The 19439-nt window shown below is 39.9% G+C and overlaps 1 protein-coding gene across 1 annotated transcript in view; it reads right to left on the bottom strand.

Moving 5' to 3' along the window:
- Positions 1–1140: 1140 nt before the first annotated feature.
- LOC135262957 (NALCN channel auxiliary factor 2-like) overlaps positions 1141–19439 on the bottom strand; it is a 109603-nt gene continuing 91304 nt past the window's right edge. Inside the window, exons 2-3 of the mRNA XM_064350429.1 lie at positions 7208–7379; positions 1141–4776 (exon numbers count right to left, since the gene is read on the bottom strand). Of these exons, the coding sequence (XP_064206499.1) occupies positions 4484–4776; positions 7208–7379 (465 nt within the window). The 3' untranslated portion in view covers positions 1141–4483. The remainder of the gene's footprint in view (positions 4777–7207; positions 7380–19439) is intronic.

Consider the following 19439-nt stretch of genomic DNA (forward strand, 5'->3'; position numbering starts at 1 on the left):
CTTCATTCCTCATAATATACATGCCCTATGAAGGCTGCAATGTAATGATCTGAAAAGTAATCTGAAAATGTAAAAACTTCTTTAGAGCTGAATCAATGGCAATTTGTCAATATATTTTATGTATAGTATCATCACCAGCTATACCATTTAAAACAGTTTACTATTATTGCATTCAATTGGTTGTTGCATTCAAAAATGTGCGGGAAGATGGGGCATTATTAAAGTAAAAATGTATCTCTTTGTTATAGTGATATATGGGGATGCACTCAGCAGTTCAAAAAAACAAAACAAAATGGGACTGTCAGAAATTGAATATTTCGAGATCACAGTGAGTGGGAACCACAGCTTAACATCTTGTCACACCGCACAAATTATGTACTGTATGCATGTACGCATAATATACTTATACGTAACATACACTACATGTGGACATCTGACATCCAACATCTCATCCATAATTATGGGCATGGAGTTGGTCCACCTTTTGCTGCTAAAACAGCCTTCAATCTGCTGGGAACGCTTTATACTAGACTAGGCCAGGCACTGATTTGGTGATTAGGCCTGGCTCACAGTTGGCTTTCTAATTGATCCCAAAGGTGTTGGATGGGGTTGAGGTCAGGGATCTGTGCAGGCCAGTCAAGTTCTCCCACACCGTTCTTGACAAAACCATTTCTATATGGACCTCACTGTGTGCCTGGGGAGATTGTCATGCTGAAACAGGACAGATTGTTGCCACAAAGACAGAAGCACAGAATCATCTAAAATATCATTGCGTTAAGATTTGCCTTCACTGGAACTAGGGGCCATGAGAAACAGCCCCAGACCAAGGGGTGTCCAGATACTTCAGTTCATATAGTGTATATCCTGACATTGTTCACACTGAAACCTGACATAGTGATCTGACAAATTCTCTAGGCAGGTGGTATGCCACATCTCTTTTGCAAACAAATTTTATTCTCAATTAAACAATATTATTTTAAATAAAGATGATTTCCTTAAGTATACCTCCCTCTAAAAAATTAATATTGTTAGGTTCCAAGCTGGCTCGAAGTGTTTCTTTGCAAGGATTTGTTATATCAAGACCCAAAGTCACAAACTGTTGACACATGCCACATGCAAACAGAGACGACAGTAGAGGAGTCATTCTCATTCTAATTTTATTTCTAAATAAAAAGACTTTCAGAGCATTTGGATTTAATAGTGATATAAACAGGTAAAGTATAAACAGTAAAACATAGTTGAGCGTTTTCATCTTCTTTTTTCCTCGTCCTTTCACAAAACAAGAGGCTGCAGGTTAAGACAGAACGCTTGTATGTCTTTATTGGGGTTAAACATTGAGCAGGAACGGTTCTGCTCAAAATACAACAGAAACGGTAAAACATTACAGATACAGGTTAAGACTAGAAACACAGATATGATATAATATTTGTTATACAACTGAATTATATAGCACAGTTTCCAAACCATCTCCGAAAATAAATGTTATTAGAACTAGTGCAAAAAGTTCTAAACATTAAAGCACAGTGTATAAAATGGCATAAGAAGTATTCTCTTCAAAGAATACAGGCTTAGCAGAGATGTCTAAGTTTGTATCATTCTTGTCCCCTTAAGGTAGGCGTAACCCACTAGTTTTCTTATAAAGAAGGCTCTGCTATGCCATAGAATGAGTGACGCCTCTCAGTGACATACGAGAAAGCAGAGGGTACAACTGGCCTTTTGTAGCTGGAAAATACCCCAAGGAACAGCGCATACTGAAGGTAGCCATGCTCACATCTTTATCGTTTAGTTATGGGCGTGCTAATATCCGTCAGAGCAGTGCATTCAAAATTCATCTGTCTTTCTTGAAAATATGAAATTAACTTATTTCCAGTTACCAGTGGATGAAATTGAGGTCAAGGGATTTTTTTCTCCTATTGCTTAAAAAGGGTTATAACTCCTAGATTTGAGCAGCATTTCACTGCACTTATTTAATTATTTAATCATATAAAAATTGCAAATGTTATGAAGATAATTTCCCCTCAAGTCTGAATCGTGTGTGAATGGAATTATCCAAAATATTCTAAAATATTCATCTAACAACTTTCCACAACAAAAAGATATTCCAAAGACTCATTCGCTTATTTGGACTCATTCACATTTTTAACATTTCAAATTAGAGCTCTATGAAATTATAAACTCTTAAAAGACATAATGGTTTAAAAAAAAATCTAAACAAGAAAATCATACTTGCTCACTGAGCATAAATGCAGCATGGATAATTTCTTAAGAAATAACTCTCTTCATGTTTAATAAAACATGAAACCAGTCTGTTCACATAAAAACCCAGCCCTATAACTAACATAATAAAAGGCTCGTTTTGGAGTTTGTATGTGTGCATTTTAATTTTTGTATTGTTTGACACAAATTCCCAGTCGAGGGCATTGCTCAATGGAAATTCCACATTCGTATCTTGAGATTGTTCATTATGTGCATCACGCAATACAGATGTGAATTGTGTTGCGCTGCCAGACTGGATATATTTGGTATGAAGCAGTCCTTGGCACGAGGGAGGATATTCATCTGTATAAAAGATTGTAGGTTGTAAGTTTATAGCTTGTACATTTATTACCATTTATGAATTATAACATAATTTAATATATCAAATAAGCAAATGTAATGGACAGGTATGGATACTGGGTGGAAATTTAATTTGCCTATATCAAAGGGAATCTTTTGACCTTGTAACTGGACAAAAAATCGTGTTCATGTGTGACCTGGACATTTCCCTGTTTAATGAGGATCAGCAAGATATTTGTAGAACATCAGAGTGAACCACTGTGTGAAGCATGTTCATTACACGGCTTGACATCAGAAACAAGAAAATATTCTGTGACCTCATCCTTTCATATTGTGACTGGTGAAACTGTCACATTGATACTGGTGGTAACAGAGCAAAGTTCCTGTTGAGCTTAATCAAAATAATCAAAATTTTAATTATTCTTAGTTTTAATTATGCCTAGGTAAAGAATTTGAAAGAGGAGCGTGTAAGACATTTGCATATGACTGGCAGATTTAGAGACTGGAAACTTTTGTGAAATATGGATGGAATGAAGAGAATCAAAAAGTATGAAAGGACATAATAATAATATAACAAACATAATATTGAAGCCATTATTTTTAAGTATGGCATACTACTGATAATAATCATCATCATCATCCTCATCATCATAATCATTTTGTAACTGCAGCAGCTTCATGTCATGGCATTAGCTTTAATGACAATACAGATTATATCTGTATATTTAGAATGTATGAAACATTTAATCTTAAAGCAAAAGGAACCTGAAAATGCCAATAGAAGGTTGATTTGATTAATTTAAAATTCAGTCTGGGTATTATTTGTGATGGGAGGTATTTCTGCACTCACTTCAAACCCAATCTGAACGGGTCATGTCAGTAATAGAATAACAAACAGATCTCTAATGCATCATATTTCAGTTTCTAGAGGGAAAAACCTCCTTTGATCAGATTATTTAAATATCGGATTATTTCTGTGGGGGTGTTAATTTCATTCATTTGGAAGACAGCTTTTGGTTTTGTTCTCTTTTAACCAATCCATATGTCTGTCAGTCATATCACTGCTGGCAGCAAAAACAAACAAACAAAAAAACAGTCAAGTAAAACATTAGCTTTGTGGTATGAGAATATCAAAATGCATAACCTGCCATGCAGAAAAAAAGAAAAAAGAAAATGGATAAAATAATGCACGTCTGATTTTCAAGCTCTACTTTCCAATTATGAACCACTTCAACCGCGTAGTGTTTCATGCTACTTAACAATTTTGTATTTACCATGAAATCACATTATTCATTTTTTTAGTAAAATTATTTTGATTATCAGAGAACTTTGCCCTTTTCTTATGAGGCACACATTCAAACGGTTTCAATTCAGTTGCAAATTAATGGAGCTCCATTTGTTTAATATAACAATATCAGTGATAAATTGATGAAACTGAAATGATTGGATACTGTGAGTTTGAAAGTCTTCTTATCTGACCATGATGCAGGGAAGTAGGCAGAGAATTGGTATTCCTAAGTATAAATTCATATTTAAATATAATTCACTAGTATTACTGTGTATTGAAATATAATCCAATTGCAAAAAGGCATTCCACATCTCTGCCCTGCTTCACAGAGAGACCCTCACAACAATGTGGAATGTGATAAAGGCCAATTGTACCCAAACCTTTCCCGGAAGAAACACACGACACCTCTGCAGAGAGAAAAAATACAACTCTGGGGGCGAACAGGAAGTAGGACTTCCTCACTTCCTTTTTCTGTCCCTCCCCCTCCCCTCTCCCTATTTGACCACAAAGTCCGAACTGCTGGCTGGCAGGGGAGGGCGAGGGGGGCACGCACTTTGCCTCTTCCTTCCTATTATGACCACCTCAGCAGATTTATTGTATTTTATACTTTTTTTTTTTTTTGGGTGGAGAGATTCTGATTCACTCCTCTCTGGTGGAGGCCTCCTCCATAGGGGTGATGGTCTCCAGGGTCATCCCCCCACTGTTTTGTACCGTAGAAAAAGTGACGACAGTGTGCAGGAGGATGAGAACCAGCACACACAGTTTGAGTCTGCTGCTGTTGCAGAGCCGGGAGGCGGCCGACACGGGCCACGCCGAGGAGCCGGGGGGTTTGGCGGACGCGTTGCAGGCGCCCTCCGACGCTGGCTCGCAGCTGCTCCATCTCACATCGCAACATTCTGGCTCTACATTGGTTAAATGGTTTTCTAGTAGCCCTGCAGCACAGAGAGAGAGAGTGAGAGAGAGCGCAAGAAAGTAAAAGAAAACATAGGGAGTGAGAAAGAAGGTGTGAGAGAGAGAGAGAGAACATAATTCCCTCTCCACCTCAGCTGATGTGAAAGTTTTGGCACAAAATGGCTGGAATGGCTGGCTGCTCTATTTTTGTGGTGGCTGACGTGCACCTGGAAATTGTTAGACTCACATGTTAGATGAGTAACGTGTAAATTGCACTCTGTGCTTTTCTTCAAAACATATGCAAGCAATGCAAATAAAAAATAAAATAATAAAATAAAATAAATAAATGACACATGACATACATGCATTTATGCTTTCAAATCTATGTATGCATTTCTTTTGATCAGGTATTCAAACACTGAAAAAAAAAAGCATTAAGCATTAGTACTGTATATATTTGAAGTGCCATGTTGAACGATATACAGTGGACCTGTGTGTAGTAAAGATGTAAAGAGCTAACATAACAGGACGAGGAACGCAAAAACAAAGAAGACAGGAGAGGAAAGTCCTGATTGCCACATGTGCAGACAAAAAAAAATGCTGGTTGCCAGGAATCTCATTGTGCAGATAAGAAAAATATTGCCTTGACTTTTTTTTTTTAAACATTCTCCCTTGATAACCAAAGCTATAATGCAAGCTGTTCCTTTGTGCCAGCACTCTCTGTTGTAAACAGATAAGAGTGTGGAGGGAGCAGATGAGAAGAGAAGGATTTAATTGAATTAGGTACCTCTCCCTTCTCTCTGTTATTTCGCCAAAGGCCACCTGGGGGCTCATTTACCACACTTGATACACTTAATTGAAAACTGCTCCCCAAATGAGCTGATATCCTGCTTACACTGATAGTGTTAAGAAAGGTATTCCTCTTCCGGGTTTCTGCCTTCCAGTAAATCTGATGCATATTCTTTGAAAGCAATGAAAACAGCCCTACTCTTCATTTTGCATATTGTGGGTCTCCTTCGGTTGCCATGGATGAAACACAGGCTGACATACCGCAAACCGTGGTAGTGAATGATAACCTGGTGAGTTGCCAAGGGAAATAATGTATCATGCAACAGAAACAGCAATGTATCTACTGCACATCTGGCACAGTAACACTAGAGGACCACTTCATCATTTTCCTTCAGACTGTTTAAGGATTTAAATGCAAAACTTCTGGAGATTTGAATCAAGAAACAAAATAATAATAATAATTCAGTGAGTTGAGAGAGGGTATTGGAGATGAAAGTAATGTATAGTATTATATGTGCAAATTAAAAACATGTGTCTATGTATTAGCCTATGTAAAGAGACTCACTTTACCCTCAAAAAGAATAATATAAGGGAGTTTTGCCAGCCATGTTTCACTGTAAGCCTTCAGATGCTATGCATCTATGCCTTCCATTTGGTTTTCTGTGGTTATTGCTACTAGCAAAATTTTCCCTTTATTTTATAGGTAAACTCAGTTGAGTTATTCACCAGGATAACTACGTCCAACGTTTTCCTTAATGTGGCAGCAAGATCTCCAAGGAGCTTGAAAGTTGCATGCTGTATGCACATTTTTCTCACACAAAAGACCTCTGAAAAGCGATTGTAATGTAACAGACGAGCCTTGAACACACGTGAACAGAAATGGACTTCTCAAACTACAGTGAAGTAGTATGGAATATACAGGCACACTAAGCTGTCCAACCTACAATTGTCTATGTTACACCCATTCAAAATGAAGGAGACATGTTGATATCCTTGTCAAGTTGCAAGGTTATTAAACTAGAAAAGGAATCGACTTAAAATCCTCATTGAAAAAAAAAATCATGTTTCATGTTTAAACAATTTATATATATTCTTTATGTCTGGAATCAGTGACAGTACACCACATATCCTATTTGCCCTGGTTGTACATACAGATTTAATTGTATTTTCGGATTTCCAAGATGGTTTAGACGAGCCTTAAATTAACTGACCTATTGCATGCGAGAGAGCCATTTTTTGGATATACTTCTTAGAAAATATAATTTGGTGACGAACAAAATCTGTAATTTATTATGCTAAAATATATATTCTTTCTATAAAACTTGCTTAAAATGTGCAGTGCATCTTTAACACATATCCAAATTAAATGCATGCTGATGATTTACTGCACATTGCTTCTTCTCTGAAAATTGTATTCAAAATCATAATGTTATGCTCCTGAACATTTAGCCATCAGTCATATTTTCATGATTACAGAACCATGTCTCTAGGTAGACCTTCATCATTTGCAATGGTGCAAGAGAAAGATCTATTGATTGGTCACTGGTTACCTGTTTAATCCCTCTCATGCGCTCTTGAGTCCATTATATCAATTAGTCTCCTAACGTGCAACTAATCTAAAGGTCAGGGGGGATGATGCAGACAGAGTGATAACCTCTTTTATTGAGAAGGAAAGCCACTCACCTGTACAGATGAAGCTGGATAACCCCCCGTAGACCAAGTCGTCATTGTCTGGTAACACAAACGGGCATCTGGTCTGGACCTCCAGACAGTATTGCTTGCAGGGAATCCTGTAGTGACACTGGCTCTGGGTAGCATTGAAATATTCTGAGCATAACCAGGCTTTGTAGACTGACTGCAAAGAAGAGGAGAAAAATTGACATCAGACATCTGACCTAAATGTAACAGAGAGAGGCACTGCCGCAGCGCTCCCCTGTGAATACCATTGACCTTAACCAGCTTTGCCAGCAGGCCCCAGACCTGACCACAGAATTGGCTGGCAGTAGGAGTAGCATTCAGGGACGTGGATCCAGAGTTAAGTGGTTCCAGGTCTCAGTCCTGAGCATTGCACTGCTGTTGCTGCGTTTACTCAGCATAGTGTTTAAATCAAATTTTGCCTGTGAATTTCCCATTATACTGACGCATGTCACATTTTGTGAAAAATCTTTGGCCTTCGGTAAGGGCATCTACATTGCTTAAAAAGATAAAATCAACAATTCATAGAAGAGACTGCGTAGCAAACAGTTGCTTTTTGCACAGCAGATTCACCTTTCTCCTAGCTGTTATTAAACGCACATTATGTACACACTCGCAGGTCACTGAATTAGTTCCTCGAAGCAGGCCGTGTGTGTCAATAAGTGCCTCAAGCGTCTCGTGGCATACATCCTAAAGTGGCTGCCTGTGGTCCTGCCCTGCACTTCATTAAGGCGCAATGCTGCCTCTGAGCAAGACAAATACTGCCTTCCTCCTAGCTCCTGTCTGCTGTGATACATCGCTTGGGCTCGCGCGTCAGTACGGCCATGACGGGTTCACTCCGAACGTCATGCTTCTAAACGCGGGGAGCCAGTAGGGCGAGAACGGCCGTCGACGGCACGCTTCGATCAAATGGCGGTTGAATTTTACGTTGCGCCCCGATGCGGGCCAGGTGCTAGTCTGACTTCAGAATTCATCAGCTTCGTCTGAGCTGTGGCCCTCGACTGGACAAGGACGGATTGATGCAGGTTTGTTTTTGGCAGCGCGAAAGGCCCTTCAATACGGAATTTGCACGAGATGAGTGCCTGGCAGCTGAAATGCACCAGGGAGAAAGAAGGGGGAAAAAACCCATTCATTCAGTTCCCTGCAGAAACAAATGGTATGAAACGTAACATATGGAGCGTTATCAACGCTTTCAGTGTCGGGATGAGGAACCAGAGGAACACCTTGGGCTGGATTTGCACGAGCGCCTGCATGAGAACCTCAGATTGTGACATGGTGCAAGGAGGGGCTCGACGTCACCACACCACCGGGGCGTGCCTTAGCCTTAGCTGGGACACATCTAAAGACGCTCTCTCCTCGCGGCCACACACCATCACCTGGGGCCTGCCGTTCCATTTAGACAATTTCTTTACAAATTCCATTTTGCAAAACTGTCGGTCTGTATTACATCACCTGCATTTTAAATGCCTTTTTCTTTTTAAAAAAAGATCTGCATCCTAACGCTTTTGTCAGGACTGCTTACATCAGAATCGAAATAAGATCATAGAAGAACAGCTTTAAACTTCCAACAAAAATAAGCATATTCATAGTGTTAAATATTATTTACCACAAAATGCTAAACAGCAAATAATGAGCTCATAACTAATGGATTAGCAGCCTGTCCTGGGCTAAGCACCTTAATGCTCAGAGACAAACAGCCTCTCTGCCTCTCACCCCCTTGTCCATTCGTAAAGTGCCTACTCCCCTGACATCCATCAACCTGTAGAAGCTCGACTGTAAATACACGTTGCTGTAATGATAATGGCTCTGTAGCCTATAATGAAGTGATTACTAAACCATTCCTTTGGCTGCTCTAGAAGGCACACATTCTTTCCAATTAGAAGACTAGAACTAGCATATAATTTGCAGCTGTCTTTGTGTTATGTCATACACATGGTTTTGTATTTGTATTCCTGTTGATTGATGTACAACATTGGTATATTACTACACCTGTTATAATGGTTGTTATAACTAATAATATACCAATGTTATATAAACAGTATAATAGGTAAAACATGAAACTAGAACTCACAGGGGCCTGTTTTCAAACCTTCTATACATCTATTTATCTGCTTCCCTGCTTGTCAGTCTGTCTGTCTCTCAGTCACCCAGGAATAATAAAGTGCTAAAAGATTACCGATGGATTGATCATGCAGGCAAATTTCATCCCATTCATACTAAAATGAAACATAATTCACATTTTATGCAAAGCTCCTTCCACCACATTCACCGCCAAATCTTCTCAGGATGTTCAAATGTAAAATTAAGTTCAATCTTCAAAAAAGTCATCATGGTAAAAAAAATGGACAGATCAGAATGTTAACATAAAATGGGGGACAGCACGCATGTGAAAACAGAGGCTGCCGCAGATGTCTGCCTTATCCATTAAGTCAACAAGTAATGTTGAGATGTAGAGCCATGTATTAAAATGCTGCATGGGCTTGGGTACCTATAATTATGGCCAGCTTGGCTGCAAGAACAGACTAAGTGACTCTGAAAAAGGGGTGATGGGGCATGTTTAGAACTAAGGATATGAATGCCAGATCACCACAAATTTCAATCCAGGTAAACAATTAGTAGTTTGAATTAAACGAGAGGTGGACCAGCACCCTAAATGACTTTATTTTGGTGTTTTCATTTTTTTAAATGAGACAAAGCATCTTACTTATTTTAAAGAATACGCTTTCACTAGTTATTTTTATTTTTACATTTGTAATGCCAGTCTGTAGGCATTTCACATTTCTGAACTTTGCTCCTTCCTTCGCAGATCAGAGAACATGGAACCTGAAACCCATGCAGCTAAATGAAAATTACAGACTAACAGTATGGCTTACAGGAACCAGCCGATCATAAACAGATGTCACATGACATGCCCACAGTGAATGCCTTGGGAGGATTCATTTCTGGTGACAGCACTGCAAATGTATGTTTAGTACATATTTTGACATGACCTATTCATTATAAAAGTTAAAAGAATAGCACCAAATCATTGTTTATGCTCAGTCTTCCGAAATCATTGTGACATTTTTGATTAAACACATGAATCTTAAATAAAAAAATAAAAAAAATTATATAGAGATGCCTGTGATAATCAACATTATGATGATTATCATCATCATCATCAATCATTCTTATCATGAGTCGTCAGCTAGTACAGTTTTTATAATGCAGATGGGACTTTGATCTAGTGAAGGATCCCACTCTTTGAAGAGTTTATAAATGGCAGCAACAGAATCAGATATGAATACGAGTTCATTTGAAAGCTTCTCCGTCCCACCCTCACAGAGGAAACAATTTAAAATGTAAATTCACCTCTATAAAGCATAACCAGTAAATATTAAATTGGGATGGCAGGTATGCCATCCCGCCAAGTTACGCCTTGGCGGGGGCATGCCCCATACCTATACAGCACCGAGACTTTGGCACTTTTCAGGGTTCCCCACAGAAATAACCACAACAGCCACAGACACTCAGCCCTTAAAAACATTAAATTCTGTTCATTCTGACCCCATTTCAACAGACAGAATTCATAAACAACTTCACATGTCCACACAATAAAGCCCCAAACTAAGGGGATTTTGCGTTTTCTCCTTCTTCTTCTTCTTCTTCTTCTCTTTCTTCTTCTCATTCTTATTTTTCCTGCCGCCTATCCCACTAACAACATGTCTCCCCATTGGGCATTTCACTGACACCAGCCAAATCTGCACCTACACGACCCAATCAAAAATGCGCATACACACGCAAAATACCCATACATTTTTACTCTGAAACATTTCCCGTTCAAACAGCTAGTCCGCCTGTGGCCTAGTGGGTAAGGATACAGTCTTGGGAACAAGGGGTCGTACGTTCAAACCCAGCTTGGAACACGTTTCTTTAACCTGCTTCAACCCTCACTAATAATTGTCTACTAGCCTACTTATCAATTATTGCTTTTGCACCATATTTACCCGCCGTTCACCTTTCAGTTATTAACCGGCTACAATATTGCTAAGCCACATGGATTCAACGGGAGCTCTTCTGTGCTTACTGGCCTGTGTTCTTTAAAACCACCGGCAGGTTTGCTAATGATATTTCACGCATTGCATAGCTATGGCATGGTGCTGCACTAACGAAGTCACAGACTGGTAAACCTCCGGTACAAGGCTTGAACCCCGACTCGCCCTCAGGCAGAAAATTTCCTCTTTTACACTAACGTTTCTTACGCCTATATTTGCTTTACCAAAACTCACTCACGACCACCCATATGCATTTCATCACGGCAAATGTATTCCTTTTATTAAAAAGTTACACCAGTTCACCACTGTGCCATTTCTACTAACTATATTTCTTCACTTGGCTACGTACAAAACTTTCATATCAGCAAACGCCACTTTTCTATTTCTACATTCATGTTACCTCGCTCTGTTCTCTATCTAGCCACATACGCTACAAACAATTACTACTTCTCTACATTCTGCAACTCCGCAGTTTGAACAGCTAATCCGACCGTGGCCTAGTGGGTAAGGTTACAGGCTTGGGAACACTGGGTCGTATGTTCAAGCCCAGTTTGGAACACGTTTCTTTTACTTGCTTCGACCCTCACTAATAATTGTCTACTACTTCTTAATTATTGCTTTTGCACCATATCTACCCGCCGTTCACCGTTTAGTTATTAACCGGCTACAATATTGCTAAGATATATGCATTATGACTTACCGTCTGTACGTTCAGTTATTGACCGGCTACAATATTGCTAAGCCATATGGACTCAACGGAAGCTCTTCTGTGCTTACTGGCTTGTGTTCTTCTTTAAAACCACCGACAGGTTCGCTAATGATATTTCACGCATTGCATAGCTATGGCATTAGCTAACGAAGTCACAGACTGGTAAACCTCACTCACTCACGGCCACCCATATGCATTTCATGACGCAAATGTATTCATTTTATTTAAAAGTTACACCAGTTCACCACTGTGCCATTTCTACTAACTATATTTCTTCACTTGGCTACCGTACAAAACCTTAATATCAGCAAACGCCACGTTTCTACATTCATGTTACCTCGCCCTGTTCTCTATCTAGCCACATAGGCTACACACAATTACTACGTATGTACGTTCTGCAGCTCCGCATTAAAACATTACATTTAAAATCATGATTCACTCATAAGTATAACTACTAGCACTGAACATGAGAAAAACACATTCGTGCAATAGATTATATTACAGTACAGGCAAATAATGAGTGCAATGTTATTTAACCCTCCACTTCAACAACTAATGTTCAATACCGACTGTTATATATACCATTTGATAAGGAATATAAGCTCGCTCATGGCCACTCCATTTACTTCGCACTATACTCCGTGATCATGTCAGCCTTCACCTACATGCCCATTCTGCTAAAAACATATTGTTTCAACTACGGAATTTCGTAATTTCATTTTAATTTCTCTCACACTGTTGTTTTCTCTCATATGCAAAGCCTGCTGGGACATATGCGTCTGCTCCTACTCTCCACTATCATGTTTTCCGGTTCTCGTTTAGCAAAACAGCGAAGAGGATTCCTACCTGCAGATAAGCCTATCAAAATGCCTTATAAACCTTACAAACACTAAAAGTGCATCTCCACGAAATAACAGACAATGGACCAGGACAGAAAGATAAACCTTACAAACACTAAAAGTGCATCTCCACCAAATAACAGAAAACGGAGCAGGACAGAAGGCTACACAAGTTGCGACCTAGGGAGTTATAATTCTACGGGCGTGTTGATTATTTTGTCAGTCAAGGCTCGTTGGATGGACGTCAAATCCGTGAGTACATACCATATTCCATCTGCGTTCCTGATGCGTTTACGCTTACGCCACTGCATCCTTTCTCACAGCCACTGTTTTACATATATAGCAAACCGAAACTGCTGAACGGTACACGCTCATCAGACTGTACAGATTCAACAACGATAGCCATAATCCACAACCGTTTCTTGCAGGGTCGCATTTCTCACTCTCATAATAAAACGCTTTGCAAAAAGAACTGATATCTCATAAAAAACACGTTTTCAACGTACAAAAATGCCAAGTTACTAAAAAGTATTGATATCAAAATGACGCCAAGTTACGATACTACAAACAATATAGGCTATCTTGCCTCACCGAAATGACATAAGATGTATCTCAAAGCAATGCTACCCAATATTTCCTCAGTTCTTTCAAGTCACTTGGCCCTGTGTTTTCTAATCTTACCATTTCACAATGTCATGCAAACTTTCTGTCAGATCAAAGAGACAAATATTTCGAATTGCCTCATGGAACACATTGAACAGTGTACATTGAAATTAATGTATAAATTCATTAATGTACAGAACTGCTGCTGAGCAACGACAGGAAGCACATTTCTCCAGAAAACATGTTTATACTTGCTTCTGAACTGAATTTGAGTACATGTGCAAGTTATTGTATATTTGCTACGTACAATAAATACTGCATGTAAAACACATATTGTACATACATACATAGAGAACTTATTTATCCGCATGGGGACATTTCCCTGGCAACATCTTACATTCACATTCACGAACACACTTGTACCAAGAAACATACTATCATTCACGCAACAGAAAGCCTGGGCAGCGAAATACATAGGCCTACATACCAATACAAATTGGACATACACACACCTATTCAATCAATCTTGACTGTGAGAGAGCCATCCACACATATGTTTGGCCTGTCCATGTAGTGCATGCTTATACACAGGGCCAAGTGACTTGAAAGAACTGAGGAAATATTGGGTAGCATTGCTTTGAGATACATCTTATGTCATTTCGGTGAGGCAAGATAGCCTATATTGTTTGTAGTATCGTAACTTGGCGTCATTTTGATATCAATACTTTTTAGTAACTTGGCATTTTTGTACGTTGAAAACGTGTTTTTTATGAGATTATGATTACAATGCATGCTAATTTGGGACACATTGATTAACAGTAGGCTTACAACCAGAATTGTAAGATCAGGAACTACTCAAATGGACATGATGATTTAATTACTTTAGTGCTACCGAAACTGGTCTAATTAATAGCCGTCATAGATTTATCGCCACAATCTCTGTATTTACTTGTGTATCGGTCTTGTTCAAAGCTTACAATCTGTATCTATATCTAAAGTCATTTTGGTTTAAAAAGTATGAAAACCAACACATTTCTGGCTATGTTTGTTCACCTTATATTTCCTGACAGGCTTAGTGCCTCACTCAGCTCTTCAACAAACCGGCATATCTGACCAGCGCTCTTTCTGAACTTCATGAACAGCAACAAGGCTGTCTATAGTGTCAAAACCTTTTTCACAGGTTGAAGTTCACAGGTTGCACGATAATGCGCACAATGACAAGTGGCCCATTATGTGTGCAAACAATGTGTGTAGAGGGCTATTGGCTTCTGGGTGTGTACACATGCTTATCTAACATATCTTGCATTTGGGTTTTTTGGATTTCAGCGGGGAAATTCAATGCCCAGGTGTTTTACTGACCATACCTCAGCTGTTCTCATGACATCATGGCTCTGGTGGAGTATTATTGTGGCTATGAAAAGCCTCCCATTGGCATACTCAAGTTTACTGAATACATTTTTTTTGTAAACCCCCCTTTTTTTTTTTTTAAAGAAAACTGTCACAAATACACTTTACAGTAACTGAGCAAAAAGGGCGAAAAAATTTCCAGTTGCAAAAAAAAACCCCACAAACGGTAACACGAAAAAAATCCTCAATGGGAAGAAATCTTGGGAGGAACCTGGCTATCGAGGGGGAGCCTACCCTCTGCTGGCTGGCTCAGTGTAAAGGTAGAATGAATGTAATGGAAATAAATATCTGTAACCCCATAAATAGCTGAATCATTTCCTTCACTATCACATCCTCAAAAAATAAAAATAAAATAAATTTAAAAAAACTATTGATGTCTGGATGCTATCAAATACTAAAAGATTGTCGGCATACTGCTGTATACATACATCATTTTTAAAGCCTTACATGAAGTTCAAAGGATTTTACCATGTGAGAAAAACACTAGTAGTTTACAGAATGAGCACCAGTCCTGGCTTTTTTCACTTTGAAGGGAGCTTGGAAAAAGTAAATGCAACTTCACACTAACTTGAATGATTAGGAAATTATATCAGTCTTTTCCCGTTGTAGATTTAAATGATTTTGTACAATAGTGAGTGAGCTATGAATCATAATTTTACTGTATTCATTTAAGTAGCAGCACATGCTACTTAATTCATAGTGTTGAAATTCTTGCAGTTTTCTCACCAGCAGAGGTCATGATTCTCACACGAATTGCATGCACTTGATAGAGCGACAATGAGAGCAAGGGCAAGAGAGAGAGACTTTGATTTTTCTTCTTCTTTATTGCATAAAAACAGAAGAAAGAAAACTGGCATATTTACATATTACAGCAATACAAAAATATCCACTCACATTCACCCAGAGGAAGGAAACATACATGATCCCAAAATCCTGAAATAACCCCTCCAGTAAATTGAACAAACCTGTCATCCTTTGACACTGTACAAATAAGTGATGTAACCTTTGTGTAAATACAACCCTCCTCAACACTAGAGTCTATGTGTCTCACATTTCTGTTAATAGCTATTGTCCCATGCACAATCCTCCACTGGAGGTCAGCCATCCGATTGTCAACAGGGGGCTAGTACAAGGACCACCAACTGCCTTTTGGAGAATCTGGACCAAAATATGCAGTTCACCTGGACACCTTCAACCTTGCCAGAGAGCATAAGTGTCACGCTTTAACACTGGTGTGATAAAGAGCTTTCTTCCCAAGACCCTAACCTCTCCCAGCTCAGGGGTTATGAGAGACAGGAAGCCCCCCTGTTCCCCCCACCACTCCCCTACAGCAGGAGGGACAGTCAGAGAGGGGAAAGCATACTCACAATCATCATCCCATTGGTCAGACAGGAGTACGGTTTCCAGCAAACACTATGAGGGGCCCTGGCAGGGAAGCACAGACTGTGCACACCGGGAGACCAGATATCTGTCATCTCCCCCAGCCTTGACATAGATGTTTCCATCAAGTGCCTAAGTTTGACACAGCCTGCCTGCCGCAGGCTAGCCCTAAAGCTGGGAGCGGACAAACAGTTAGTTCTTATAAAATCGCTGAACTGCGATGGCTCGTCAAAGAACCACATGCCTAGTTCTGCCGTAGGGCCCCGCTGAACTTTAAAGATCCGCCACGGCTATAAAACTGACTGGTAAAATGGTGTGAGCTCTGACCAGTCAACATCTTCATACCGAAGCAGAAACAGCTGCTTGTCATAAGTGAGGCTAGCAGCCTTCAGCAACAGTTGAGCCGTATCCCACCAGTTTCGACCACAGCAGTAGAGCAGCCCGTGCGCAGCCTGAAGCTTGAAGGCTATGCTCCTGGCTGGAATGTCCACAAGGTCTTGCCCTCACTCCAGCACTGGTAGGTACAGTGCAGGTGCCCTCACCCAGTCCTTCCAGACCAAAATAAGTTCACAATCATCTGCTGCACCTGATTTACTAGGCCCCTTGGTGGAGGTAGAACAGTTAATTTGTGCCATAACATCAAGGCGACCGAGTTAATGGTATCCAGTACACTTCCCCTATAGAACAGGTGGTGTCGCAAACGTTTACATTTAAACAATCTGGCGGACACCTTCTCTACTGCACTCACACAATTCTGCTACTTAAATTCCTCAGTGTCATCCCTCTGCCCCCTACCTCAGACCCCCAGGCAGACTGGGAGCTGCCCCCTCCCACCCCTGCCCAGCACGCTCCATAGCCCCCAAGTGAGACAGGCCCTGGACTAGTTCCTTCTGTACACTCACTTGGTTGCAGTCCTCCACCCCATAGAGGGCGGTATGAATATACACTGAATGTCTCCTCATCTCAGCTGGCTCATCAGTCACCCAGCCAACAGGGAGCGAAAACAGGCCATCTGGTTCCTTTCGAAAACCACCTTCTCCTGATTAAAAAAGTAGGCACTAAGTGCATCCATGTCCCCAATGGCCTCACTATGGCCCCCTTCACCCTTTCCTGCAAAAGCAAACTTTGCTCATTCCTTTTCTCCTGCAGTAGTCTCTGCCCGGAATCACCAGGAGTTACCAAGTTGTCTTTAATATCTTGAGTCTCCTGCTCCAGCTTGTCCACTGTGGCTCTAACCCTGGCTGTTGAGTGGGAGGTGTATTGCTCACAAAAATACAAATCTGTGTCTTTCCAACCTCCCAACGCCAACTCCAAGAATCGCACTCTGCCCTTCTGCTCCTCCATACCTCCCAAAAGGCTTTAAACCTTTTTCAAAAACATTTTCCTGTAACAGTTTAATGTGGAAATGCCAGTATGAATTACATCTCATGCTAGGTGAAAGATATAAATCAATGGTGGCTAGACAATGAACCTGTGAAACCTATAGGATGAATAAACCTCCTCGCTAACTTTATGCTAAAAACCCGTGATATTTAAATCCTATCTAACCTTGCAGTGACCCTACCATCTGATACTCAAACCCATGTGTACTGCCTAACCTAACTCTCAGTGTTTAAAACTTCCATGTGTCTATTAAGTCTAGTAGGGTCATTATTCTGGACAAAATAATAGATGACTGCAGGTGTAGTTCTGTCAAATACAAACTGTACAGTGCAATTACAATCACCTCCTGATATTATACAATCTCTGTGATCACCCTGTGTTAAAGTGTACCTCAATCTCCTAAAGACCTCCACCCACTCTGAACCCTCATTAGGAACATAGATATTTTAAAAACAAAAAATGATTTCTCCTATTTGAGCGTTTAATAAGTGCACCCTACCCTGCACTATCTCTGTGGTGGATAAAATATTCATGCTTAAACCTGGAGAGCAAGGAATGGCTACCCCTGCGCTAACATTGTTCCTATGGCAAAGAAAGTACTGGCCCCTCCACCACAAGCCCCAGTCCACCACATCAGTTACATCGGAGTGTTTCCTGAAGAAAAACAATATCTAAGACTTTCGGCTTAAAGAGTTCTGACACCATCCTCTTCTGCCCATCCCTTCCACAGTCAATGTTTAAAGACCTAACCCTTAAAACTTGCATAAATAAATTAAAAGTAGATTTAGAAAAACACTAGAAAACAGACAGAAGAGGAGAGACATCCTGTGGTTCACATTCAGCCGCATTATTTAATGGTAATCAGTTTACATTTAGTTAAATTTTTTAGGCAATGGCTATTCTCAAAGCAGTAACTAGTGTTTTTTTTTTTTTTACTGATACATACAGATTTTTATAAAACCAAAACAGTTTTAATAACATTTTCAGTATTAGGCAAATAATCGTTTACTTTAACAGATTTTCCAAATGTTTTGTCAAGAGAAATTATTTATCTCATGCAGTGTATACACATCACCCCTCAGAGACGTACCATCCAAATTGAATTCACACTTCATTTCATCATCCTCCTCGTTTCTCTGGCTCTCTGTAACAGGCAGCTCGGCCCCCGCCCTCTCCCTGCTGGCCTGTTCATCCTGTCTGGCTTCAGTTACACCTATGACCAGACATACTTTGCTTGCAACCCACTATCAACAGCATCCTCACTTGAGGCTGCAGGTTTAACAAACTTTATCTGATTGTTGTTCTGAGACAACACTAATTACATTTGGGGAGGGTGCATTTTTAGAATTTTCCCTTTCGCTCTATCTACTTGTACTGTACCTTGTCCATCCTTAATATGCATCCTCATATTTAACCCTGAAAGAAATTCCCAAGGTCTGCGTAGGTGAATTCAAAAACAAGTAAAAACATGCTATTTATTCCAAAACACAAGCTCTCCTGATTTGGGATGAACAAGGGGACACCAAAAATCATTATCCTAGTTGAAGAAGCAATTACAGTAGTGGTGAGACATGAATAAAAATATCATCAAGATAAATGCCGCTCTCAATTCTGGAGGCATAAGTCAGGTTATCATGGCCAGTCTGAGAGAGAGAGAGAGAGAGAGAGAGAGAGAATTCTACAGTCATGGATAACAAGCTCATTCAGAGACTGATCACCTGATCACTCTAAATATGTCATTGTTCATTCACTCACAGAATTATTCAGCTATCCTAACACCTACTGATGGTTCATTTAGTTTTCAAACACACTTTCGCTATAAAAACTCAAACAATAAAACACTGAAATGGTGCCAACACCCTGAG

The sequence above is a fragment of the Anguilla rostrata genome, chromosome 9 (genome assembly GCF_018555375.3).
Source record: "Anguilla rostrata isolate EN2019 chromosome 9, ASM1855537v3, whole genome shotgun sequence".
NCBI classification, from domain to species: domain Eukaryota; kingdom Metazoa; phylum Chordata; class Actinopteri; order Anguilliformes; family Anguillidae; genus Anguilla; species Anguilla rostrata.